General features: G+C 33.8%; 1 protein-coding gene across 50 annotated transcripts in view; it reads left to right on the plus strand.

The window, feature by feature from the left end:
• LOC149136455 (uncharacterized) overlaps positions 1–13265 on the plus strand; it is a 72578-nt gene that overhangs the window by 10446 nt on the left and 48867 nt on the right. For all 50 annotated transcript variants that reach the window (XM_089348582.1, XM_089348588.1, XM_089348599.1 and 47 more), the window contains exon 3: positions 2069–2089. In XM_089348582.1, the coding sequence (XP_089204708.1) occupies positions 2069–2089 (21 nt within the window). The remainder of the gene's footprint in view (positions 1–2068; positions 2090–13265) is intronic.

A 13265-nucleotide genomic window follows, 5' to 3' on the forward strand; every position in this document is an offset into this window, starting at 1 on the left:
AAACTAATTACATTACATTTTATTATTATTAACATACTTCTTATTATTAAAATATTGTTTAAACTAATATTGATATCTGTAAAACAATACTGATGCTCTATTCAGACTAAAGAAAAAGCCCTGTTTGACCTATATGCTTAGGGTTTAATTCCTCAACATTTTGATAGTAGTAAAAAAACCCCAACCTATAATAGTGTTGCCACTCTGACCAGAGAAACCTTTATAACCATATCCTTTATAGCCGTGTCCATGCATAATGCTCACACCTTCCCTTTCATTAGAAGTGATTGTCCCTTATACTATAACTACTAGATAAGAGACAATAAAATCAGAGACAGTTAGAATTTCTGCCTAGAACCAATTACTAGCCTGATAGCCTTGGCTATGTCAAGATGGATTTTTATGTATTCTTCTTCCCACTGGGATTTGAAATGTTGTCACAATTATAGTATGTCTATTCTACTGTAATTTTCTGCATTTTCGTGCAGCTGAAGATTGCTCTACATATTGCATTTAATGTAATGCTCGCATTACTTAAATAAATGGAGTAGCATGAAACGTGCGTACTGCATTCATCTTTAAAATCCGTGTTGCTTATTTTGATTTTTTGATCACCTCGTTTTTGGAATGGTTTTTGTATAATACCATACCATACTATATTCTGGTGCCTAAACATAAGTACCATATTCAATTTTGAATCTAAATCTAAACCTATATATATACATACATACACACACACACACACACACACACACACACACACACACACACACACACACACACATATATATATAATAATATTAGGGACAAAATCCAAAATTACAGGTAAAAACTCAATTAAAATCAATTTATAAAAAAATAAAATTAAATTGAGCTTTATAAATAAAATATATATAAAATATATAGTTTTAGGGAAAATAACCAAGTTTCAAGAACTCATCGATGAAAATCCACTATCTTAGTTTTCAGTTTGAATTACGGAAAAATATGGATAAGTACTGTTTTTTACTTTGCTAAAGATTTTATACTATTTGAAAATAATATGTATTCTTGTTTTTTATATTATTCATTTGGTTCTTTATAGATTAATTTTAATAGATAACTTATTTAACACTAAATTATTTAGAAGTTATAGTTTCATTTCAACATAATATTAGAACTTCGATTTGAATAGTGTTGATATATTTTCGATTATTTTTGATTAATAATATTTGATTAATAATTAATCTTTATTGTTTATAATATCGTTAAGGATTTTTTAAATTAAAACTTTGTATATATATATATATATAACGTTTAATCTTTTATTCTTAATAATTTTTTCTTTCCTAATTTTTTCATTCATAATTTTTCCATTCATAATTTTTTCATTCATATTTTAATTATTACGTTTGTAATAATAATTTTCTATTTGAAAATTAGTTATGAAACACGTGTAATCTTTTTATTATATTTATCTTATGATATTTACTTTACTTTATATTATACTCGTTTATTGTGCTTTTAATTATTAATTTTTCTATATGTGATAGTGGATTTTCATCGATGAGTTCTTGAAACTTGGTTATTTTCCCTAAAACTATATATATATATATATATATATATATATATATATATATATATATATATATATATATACATACATACATACATATATATATATATATATATATATATATATATATATATATATATATATAACACAAGCTTCTGTAGTTTTTTCACTCTTATCTTTTATATGTATATATATATATATACATATATGTATATATATATATATATATATATATATATATATATATATATATATATATATATATATATATATATATATATATATATAATTCCGCATTTGTATTTGTGTTATAAGATTCTTGATGTGAAGAATTCAGAAAATGCGAACAGTAATGGTCGAGCGTATAATAATCCTTAGAAACGTGGGTTTTGGTGCCCCAGATTGCTCTGAGACATTTTCCAATTAGTTGATGTATTTCTTGCTGTAATCTTTAGCTTTTAATGCATCAGTTTTGAATATATAATATTATGAATTTTGTTTCTTTTTGGATAGCCGGAAGAAGACCACCAGTCTGTAAGTAATTTTTCACTTTCCTCTCCGCCTGCCTATCTGTCAATCAATTAATGTATCTCTGTCGCTACATCTATATGTTAGCCTTTTTGTGTTCATCAACAATATACTTGAAATTGCTAATGTTAAATTCGATATACTACTACTACTACTACTACTACTACTACTACTACTACTACTACTACTACTACTACTACATTTGATAGGTTTCTGGAAATCTTACTTGAGAAGATATTTAGCTTTATGGTCCAACCTATCGCATTTTCACGTGACTGCGCCTGGAATGAGTGGAATAGCCAACTCTTCATATTTTTCAACCACACACTGTCGTCATGAAGACCATAGCAAAGGAAGACTTACCCATCGTTTATGCTACAAGTCAACCAGTGGTAAATCTTTACATGAGTCACTGACTACTAACCGGATGCTTCCCGAACGTTTTATCGATGTCGCCAATCATTAATAATAATAATGATGATGATAATGATAATAATAATAATAATAATAATAATAGTAATAATAATAGTAATATTAATAATAATAATAATAATTGTAATAAATTTGAAATAAGAAAAATTTGGAGCATGCGAACAGTAAAGGTCGTGCGTATAATAATTGATGCGTTGAGAATAGTAAGCCAAGATATAGACTACTGGCTGAAGGAGATTAAAATAGAATGCCCGATAGAGCTCCTTTTGAAAGTTTCCATCTTAGGGACAGCAAGGGTTATAAGGAGGTTATAATCAAGGGTTATAAGCACTTGAAAGACTACTGAAAACTTGTGGATAATTCTGCATGGCCATGTACGTGGAACAAACTCCTAGGCTTGGTTAAAAAAGGGCAATTACAAAAAAAGAAGTGCCTAACTGTAGCAGCCTAAGATCAAGCAATAAAGACAACAACTTGAGAAAAAATATATGTAGAGAGAATGTGTCAAAACAATGTAGAGCCTGTGGAATTTGGAACGAGATAGTAGCACACATTATGGAAGAATACCCCAAGTTGGCAACGGAAGAATATAAGAAATGGAGGTACGATCAAGTTGTAAATGAATTATACTGTAAACTGTGCCAGAAGTGGGGATTTGAAACTGGAAACACATGGTGCAATCATTGAATCGAAAGGGTACTGGATTCGGAGAAATGTAAGATTTTGTGAGTTTGAAATAGTACGCCTGGTAGTGCTTCAACAGAAAATTTCTTTTCTCTGGGACAGCAAAGGTTATCAGGAGTGTTCTAAGCACTTGAAAGACTGCTGAAAACTTTTGGATATCTAACGTTACAGATAATAACCCGTCACACACATAAATCCTACCAGGAATAAGACTAAACCTGTGCCAAACCAAAATAATAATAATAATAATAGTAATAATAATAATAATAATAATAATAATAATAATAATAATAATAATAATAATAATTTACTGCAATAATATCGCAGAGATTGAGTAAACACCTGGAAAATAACAACCTGTTTCCAGAAGAGCAGAAGGGATGCTGCAAGGGCTCATACGGCTGTAAAGATCAATTATTGATCAATAAAGCCATAACTGAAGACAGCAGCAGAAAGAAGAAAGGCCTCAGTATGGCCTGGGTGGACTACCAAAAGGCTTTCGACAGTGTTCCCCACACGTGGATTCTGGAAACACTAGCCATAAACAAGGTGGCACCAATTATCATAAAATACATAGAGCACTCAATGAACAAATGGCAGACAGTGCTACAGCTCCAAACAAAAGAGGGACTTGTGAAAACGAAAGCCATCCCCATTAGAAGAGGAATATTCCAGGGAGACATGCTCTCTCCACTCCTGTTCTGCCTGGCACTCACACCTTTAACAGAATTGCTAAATAGAACTGGATGCGGTTACAAATGCTACGGAAAAACAGTCAGCCACCTTCTATATATAGATGACCTAAAATTATATGCAAAAAACGACAAAGAGCTAGAAACACTACTACAGACAGTACACGGCTTTACCAAGGAAATAGATATGAAATAAAGCCAATGAAATAAGAGAACTAGACGAAAGCCAACCATATAAGTATTTAGGAGTCAATGAACTAGATAGGATACAACATACACAAATGAAAGAAAAAATAAAGAAAGAGTACTATAGTCGAGTTAGATCAATACTAAAAACAGAGCTCAATGCTAAAAACAAGATAATGGGTATCAACACTTTAGCTGTCCCAGTTATAAGCTACAGCTACAACATCCTTAACTGGACACTAAACGAACTATGTAAAATAGACAGGAAAACAAGAAAAATAATGACAGGATATAGGATGCACCACCCAAAATCTGACATAGAAAGGCTATATATACAACGCACAGAAGGTGGCAGGGGTCTTATACAGCTAGAAAACTATTATAAAATAACCACCATAGGACTGCAAAAATACCTACTCCAGAAGCAAGGGAAACTAATACAAATAGCCACAAAACACGAGCAAAACAAAAAACTGTTTTCAGTATTTAAGGAAGCTGACAAATACAAACAAGAAATCAATCTACCTAACAAATACGAAGAAGAAGAAGAAGAAGAAGAAGAAGAAGAAGAAGAAGAAGAAGAAGAAGAAGAAGAAGAAGAAGAAGAAGAAGAAGAAGAAGAAGAAGAAACAACAAAAGCTATAAAACAAATGAAATCCAAACTAAAACTAGAACAGCAACGGACCATGATAAAACGATGGCAAGAAAAGCCCCTACATGGTAAATACTGGGCTAAACTAAATGCGAAAGAAATAGACAGAGAAATATCCCAGCAATGGCGGAGAAGCTCAGGACTCAAAGCAGAGACTGAAGGATTTTTAATTGCTGCACAAGACCAGAGCCTCCCCACCAGAAATTACCAAAAACACATAATGAAAAGAAATATAACAAGTAACTGTAGAATATGTGGAGATCGACAAGAAACAATAAATCATATTATCTCTGGCTGCCCAGTCCTGGCTAAGAAGGAATATATTCACAGACACGACAGAGCTGGGACCTATATACACTGGAAGCTATGCCAACATTATGGAATAACAACAGAAAAAAGATGGTATAAACACACGCCAGAAAAGGTCACAGAAAACGAGAAAGCAACCATACTCTGGGATATGCCAATACACACAGATAGAGAAATTAAAGCAAATAGACCAGATATAGTTATCAAAGATCATGAAGAAAAAAAATGCTTTCTAATCGATGTATCAATACCAGCAGATGACAACGTTTCTCTAAAAGAAATGGAAAAACTTTCAAAATACAAAGACCTGGAAATAGAGATAACTCGAATGTGGAATCTAAAAACAGAAACAATTCCTATCATAGTAGGTGCCTTAGGTATAATAAAAAAATATTCAGACAAATACATAACAAAAATACCAGGACTTACAAATATATATAACATACAGAAAATTGCACTACTGGGTACTGCACACATTCTACGCAAAACACTTTCAATACAGTAAACATAAGAGCACCACAGCAAACCACAGCACATATCCAAGGCGCACAGAGCTGCGCTCGGTACTGAAGTGAAAGCACGTTATAAAAATAAAACTACTGAACAATAATAATAATAATAATAATAATAAGTTTAACAGGAAGTTTAACAGGACTACACCGGGGAAGTTTAACATGTGAGAACGATAAATCACTGCTCCGAAACTTATCCAAAAACATCGGAAATAAAGACATCGCATGGAGTCAAAAAATAGCTGACAAAGGGTTGGACAATATCCGAGTAAGTAATACTCATTGAAATTTATTTCTATTTTTCCAAATATTATGATGTATTTTAACTTGATACCTCCACTACCCGCACAGCGATCGTAAACGCACGTGTTACATCAAAATCAGACCATCTTCGAACCCCAAAACACCATGTACAAATAAATTACAAACAGATTAAATAACACCGGTATTATTCCACCCAAGAATAACAACCGAGAAGTGCGTACTGTAAGCTTGTTACGAAAAAAGTACGAAGATCTGAACGTGCAAAACAATCTGACAACAGAAATAAACGAACCGATACCCTACGAAAACGATGACAGTCAAAATAAAGGGCCGGACGTTGTTCCTCATGTCCCGCAAACAAAACCAAAACGGCATAAATGGACACGTGAGGAATACTTTCGATCCTACACGCCTATTTCACAGCAGTGCTCTACCCAAAAAACGAAAACGTAACAACACATACATATATAATATGGAAGAAAAATAATGTAAACATAGACCTCGATAAAACAATGAACCCTAACAAACTAGCTAACACAAGAAGATATATTCTAAAAGCAAAAAAAAAAAAATATCAGAAATAGAAATAGAACAATTGAAAGGAAAAATACATCAGGAAAATCTAGATATTAGTCACACAGCAATGCCAAATAATAATATAAACACTGAGATAGCAAAACACGAGGACAAACGTAACATTTCCGGCAAAAACGAAGTAAACAAAAAAACAACAAACCCAGACCGTGGAGATGTATAATAGTGTACAAAAAGTACCAATCCAGAACACCACAGACAAACATATGAATGAAAAGGAAGGCAAAACAAATCTAAAGCCTGGGAATAACGAAGGGAAACCTAATAATTACGATACTATGAAAATGAGAATAACCAAAGAACTGAAAACCACAGATCTTAGAATGGACTACAGATTATATCTCCCAAAAATCAAAGTAGACAATAAAACAACATCAATAATAAATAGCATAAACCTGGCCGTCACGGAACTAACAACCACAGAAACAACAGGCAATATCACTGAGCTAAGTGACATAATATATGCGGCAGCCACTGCAGCCACAAAAGAAGCAGGATACTCACTCAAACCCATCCGAACAGGAGTTCTACCACCCAAACAGACCTTGTGGATAAATAACATCCAGAACAAAATTAAAAAAAAAGAGAAAAGATTTATCGATTCTCAACGAAATTAGTAAACAATCAACACAACTAAGTAACAAGAAGAAAACAAAAATACTGTACAAATACAGCATTACAGAAAAAGACTTACCTGAGGCAAAAGAAAAACTAAAGCAAGACATCCTTGCCAAAGCACAAAGGATCCGCCGGTATGAGAAACGCCAACGTTTCTTTGAACAAAACAAACAGTTCAAATCCAACCCCAAAAAACTCTACCAAGAACTGGGTAAAAATAAAATAGACATTACTTCAGCACCAACAACAGAAGAATTAGAGAAATTCTGGAAACAAATATGGTCGGTGAAGCAACAACCCCAGAAAAGGACCATTAAAACAACAAACTTAGCACCTGAGCAACTCTGGGTCCCTATAACAACTGAAGAGGTCACCCTGACACTGCAAAGACTAAGCAACTGGAAGGCACCTGGATACGACAAGATCCCCAATTTCTGGTTAAAACACCTGCCAGGAATGCATAAAAAGCTGGCAGAAAACTTTAACAACATACTAGCAGATCCAGAGACAATGCCTGAATGGCTCACAAAAGGGAAAACTATCTTAATTCCCAAATCCACGGAAACGGAGAAACCACAAAGCTATAGACCTATAACCAGTCTCCCTACGATCTACAAAGCCTTTACTGCAATAATATCGCAGAGATTGAGTAAACACCTGGAAAATAACAACCTGTTTCCAGAAGAGCAGAAGGGATGCTGCAAGGGCTCATACGGCTGTAAAGATCAATTATTGATCAATAAAGCCATAACTGAAGACAGCCGCAGAAAGAAGAAAGGCCTCAGTATGGCCTGGGTGGACTACCAAAAGGCTTTCGACAGTGTTCCCCACACGTGGATTCTGGAAACACTAGCCATAAACAAGGTGGCACCAATTATCATAAAATACATAGAGCACTCAATGAACAAATGGCAGACAGTGCTACAGCTCCAAACAAAAGAGGGACTTGTGAAAACGAAAGCCATCCCCATTAGAAGAGGAATATTCCAGGGAGACATGCTCTCTCCACTCCTGTTCTGCCTGGCACTCACACCTTTAACAGAATTGCTAAATAGAACTGGATGCGGTTACAAATGCTACGGAAAAACAGTCAGCCACCTTCTATATATAGATGACCTAAAAATATATGCAAAAAACGACAAAGAGCTAGAAACACTACTACAGACAGTACACGGCTTTACCAAGGAAATAGATATGAAATTCGGATTAGAAAAATGTGCCAAAGCAACCATGAAAAGAGAAAAAATAATTAAAAGTAGCAACATAACACTCGATAAAGCCAATGAACTAAGAGAACTAGACGAAAGCTAACCATATAAGTATTTAGGAGTCAATGAACTAGATAGGATACAACATACACAAATGAAAGAAAAATTAAAGAAAGAGTACTATAGACGAGTTAGATCAATACTAAAAACAGAGCTCAATGCTAAAAACAAGATAATGGGTATCAACACTTTAGCTGTCCCAGTTATAAGCTACAGCTACAACATCCTTAACTGGACACTAAACGAACTATGTAAAATAGACAGGAAAACAAGAAAAATAATGACAGGATATAGGATGCACCACCCAAAATCTGACATAGAAAGGCTATATATACAACGCACAGAAGGTGGCAGGGGTCTTATACAGCTAGAAAACTATTATAAAATAACCACCATAGGACTGCAAAAATACCTACTCCAGAAGCAAGGGAAACTAATACAAATAGCCACAAAACACGAGCAAAACAAAAAACTGTTTTCAGTATTTAAGGAAGCTGACAAATACAAACAAGAAATCAATCTACCTAACAAATACGAAGAAGAAGAAGAAGAAGAAGAAGAAGAAGAAGAAGAAGAAGAAGAAGAAGAAGAAGAAGAAGAAGAAGAAGAAGAAGAAGAAGAAGAAGAAGACAACAAAAGCTATAAAACAAATGAAATCCAAACTAAAACTAGAACAGCAACGGACCATGATAAAACGATGGCAAGAAAAGCCCCTACATGGTAAATACTGGGCTAAACTAAATGCGAAAGAAATAGACAGAGAAATATCCCAGCAATGGCGGAGAAGCTCAGGACTCAAAGCAGAGACTGAAGGATTTTTAATTGCTGCACAAGACCAGAGCCTCCCCACCAGAAGTTACCAAAAACACATAATGAAAAGAAATATAACAAGTAACTGTAGAATATGTGGAGATCGACAAGAAACAATAAATCATATTATCTCTGGCTGCCCAGTCCTGGCTAAGAAGGAATATATTCACAGACACGACAGAGCTGGGACCTATATACACTGGAAGCTATGCCAACACTATGGAATAACAACAGAAAAAAGATGGTATAAACACACGCCAGAAAAGGTCACAGAAAACGAGAAAGCAACCATACTCTGGGATATGCCAATACACACAGATAAAGAAATTAAAGCAAATAGACCAGATATAGTTGTCAAAGATCATGAAGAAAAAATGCTTTCTAATTGATGTATCAATACCAGCAGATGACAACGTTTCTCTAAAAGAATTGGAAAAACTTTCAAAATACAAAGACCTGGAAATAGAGATAACTCGAATGTGGAATCTAAAAACAGAAACAATTCCTATCATAGTAGGTGCCTTAGGTATAATAAAAAAATATTCAGACAAATACATAACAAAAACACCAGGACTTACAAATATATATAACATACAGAAAATTGCACTACTGGGTACTGCACACATTCTACGCAAAACATTTTCAATACAGTAAACATAAGAGCACCACAGCAAACCACAGCACATACCCAAGGCGCACAGAGCTGCGCTCGGTAGTGAAGTGAAAGCACGTTATAAAAATAAAACTACTGAACAATAATAATAATAATAATAATAATAATAATAATAATAATAATAATAATAATAATAATAATAATAATGCCCAGATGCAGTACCAGGCAGTGGCTCTCATGGCTTCTGATCTTAATTGATTGGAATTGTTATCATGTACATTGTTTTGTCTTGGTACAAAAGATAGGCTACAGCAAATATTCTGCTTAATACCACAAATTTGCTTTCCAGCAGAAATTACCAAAATCATATTATGAAAAGAAATACAAGTAACCACAGAATATGTGGAGATGGAAAAGAAACAATAAATCATATCTCCTCTGGCTGCTCAGTCCTGGCTAAGAAGGAATATATTCATAGATACGAAATAGTTGAGACTTATATACACTGGTAGCTACGCTAAAACTGTGGAATAACAACAGAAAAAAGATGGCATTGGCTCACTTCAGAAAAGGTCAGAGAAAATGAGAAAGCTACCATATCCTGGGGTATGCCAATACACAGAGGTAGAGAAATTAAGGCCAATAGGCCAGATATAGTTGTCAGAGATCACCAAGAAAAAATGCTTTCTAATCGAAAAAGATGACAATGTGGATCTAGTCTTTCTCATTCGCAAACCAGCTCCCTTTAATTTTGCACAAATTGCTTTCAGTTTTGATGTATCAATGCAACTCTGAATTTTGATTACAATCAACTAATTACTTAATCTCGTCCATTAATGAATCTGAGGTTATTTGGAATTAAAGTTCGAAAATTTGGGTAATTTTAGCCAATCAACAGACAGCGAGGTATTAACAGCTTGCTACCATGACAACTGCACGTTGTGTTGTGTTTCACCCGATTGTGTTGATTCTTCACTCGAGATTTACTTCACCTGCGTGTCCTGTTTAAAAAAAAATATATATTTATCAATTAGAATTTTATATTTTTCCTCAATCGTCTTAATACGTTTACATATTTTTCCTATATAGCAAAAGTTGCTTGCTATGTTTATACAGTTTCTTGGAATTATAAAGGTGAATGGAATATGTGAATTTAGTACAAATAACTTAACATTATTTTTGAATTGGTATCTTATATGCAATAGCATATAAGATACAGGTATTGTTTTTCTTGGGACAAATTGTTTACAAATCCAAACACGAAAACGTTAGTCAACTTTGAATAAAAACCTACAGTCAATGAAGAGACAAAACAAACAGTATGACGATACATGTTGATTTCATTAGGTATTTATGCTTATTTAGAAACCTACAATAAAGAGGTCATTTCACAGACGCTAAACTATTAATTTCACAGATACAGCCTAAAAAGTTGACACCGCGACGCTAAACGCAGAAAATTTCAGTCTCGCTTTTGGCTATAAATACACAGTTTTTCGATTTTGAAATCTCTGTATATTTTCCCTCCAATTTTTTCCCCACAGCATCATACCTTCATAGCAATTTTACTGGAAAACTTTATTATTATAGCCAATCTTCAGATTTTATACTGTTTTTTAAAAAAAATCATATTTTGCGAATGAAAAAAACTATATCCGTCAATGTTTCTCTATAAGAAACGGAGAAACATTCAAAATAAAAAGATCTGGAAATAGAGGTTACTCGAATGTGGAGTCTAAAACCAGAAACAATAGTAGAGTAGGCACATTAGGTATTAGAAAAAAATATCCAGACAAATATATAAAAAACGTAGAAGGACTAACAAATGTATATAACATACACAAAATAGCAATATTAAGCACCACACACACCCTACGTAAAACACTTTCAGTGCAGTAAAAATAAAAGCATCAGAACAAAACCACAACACATACTCAAGGCACACAGACCTGCGCCTGGTAGTGCAGTGAAAGCACGTGATAAAAATAAGACTATTGAATAATAATAATAATAATAATAATAATAATAATAATAATGATAATAATAATACTAGATCAGATTCCAGGAAACCCCAAAATGGCTGAAGTTCAAAAGATAGTGCTCATGGGAACTGCCCATATCCTACGTAAAATACTGTCTATGTGATCTCAAATTTTAAAGCAAACACATAATTTTCTTATGGTTTCTTAAACATTCACTTGAACAAAACTGTACAAATCCAAATATATGGTACCCTAGGCATAACACCTACATGAACTTCTAACTTGTTGTCTCTTGAGGTCTCTGGGTGAGACTTGAATCCAACTTGTACAAATGCAAAACAAAAGTCAAACATAAAATAATAATAATAATAATGTAAATGAGATGATTTATATTTTTTTCAAATATTTTATAACCATACTGTGCATCATTGAGCAATTTTGAGAGCGGTATTAGGGCTAGACAGAAGAGGAGTGGTGATAGTGAGTCACCCTGGAAAATGCCACATGAAATTCTTACATCTCCAGCATTTAGAGATTCATTGTCATTGTTCAACATCAGTGTGGTTCTCCATGATCTCATACTTACAGATAAAAAGTTTCGCAGAGTAGGAGCTATTTTATACATTTCCAGACATTTCCTAATCCAGCTATGTGGTAGGCTATCAAAGGCCTTTTCATAGTCTATCCAGGCTATTGACAAGTTTTTGTGTCGCTTGTGACAATCTTCTAAGATCATCTTATTGATGAGTAGCTGATCTTTACAACCATAAGATCCACGTTTACTTCCCTTTTGCTCATTAGGGAATATGCTACTTTCTATTAAAAAACTATAGGTGTACTCGGTTAGGACAGATGTTAGCGTCTTATACATTGTTGTTAAGCAGGTTATGGGGCGATAATTTTTTGGTTCGTTTGTTTCCTCATTTTTTGGAAGCAGGAATGTAAAACCATTAACTAGCCAAGAGGGCATCAAACTAAGATTTTGCAAAACATCGTTGTAAAGTTTTGTTAGCAGTTCATGGCTTTCTGGGAAGGCATTCAACCAGAAGTTAGGAATTTTATCCTTTCCTGGAGACTTCCATTTGCTTGACCTCCTGAGAGCAGATCTTATATCTTCTACCTTGACCCCCTCCCACTTTTGCTCCTCTAAGGAGTCTAGGTCTGTAGATATTCTATCAATCCAAAGGGGCCTTTTCATTGTGTGTTTTATCTTCTGCCCAGATTTTATCCCAAAATTCTTGCACTTCTTCTTTTGATGGGACAGTCTTTATTGTTACTGGTGTTTTCTCTATCTTCCTGCCAAGAAGGCTTTTTGTGGGAGTGTTGTCTTCTTCTTCTTCTTCTTCTTCTTCTTCTTCTTCTTCTTCTTCTTCTTCTTCTTCTTCTTCTTCTTCTTCTTCTTCTTCTTCTTCTTCTTCTTCTTCTTCTTCTTCTTCTTCTTCTTATTATTATTATTATTATCATTATTATCATTGAGTGAGAGAGCAGTGCATGCCATCAAAGTGACACTGGGGTAAAATATACAAAGCCCAATATACCCATTATGACTACCCTTCTGATAAGTGT

Source organism: Octopus bimaculoides, chromosome 3, assembly GCF_046866305.1.
Source record: "Octopus bimaculoides isolate indiv1 chromosome 3, ASM4686630v1, whole genome shotgun sequence".
In the NCBI taxonomy this organism is placed as follows: Eukaryota; Metazoa; Mollusca; class Cephalopoda; order Octopoda; family Octopodidae; genus Octopus; species Octopus bimaculoides.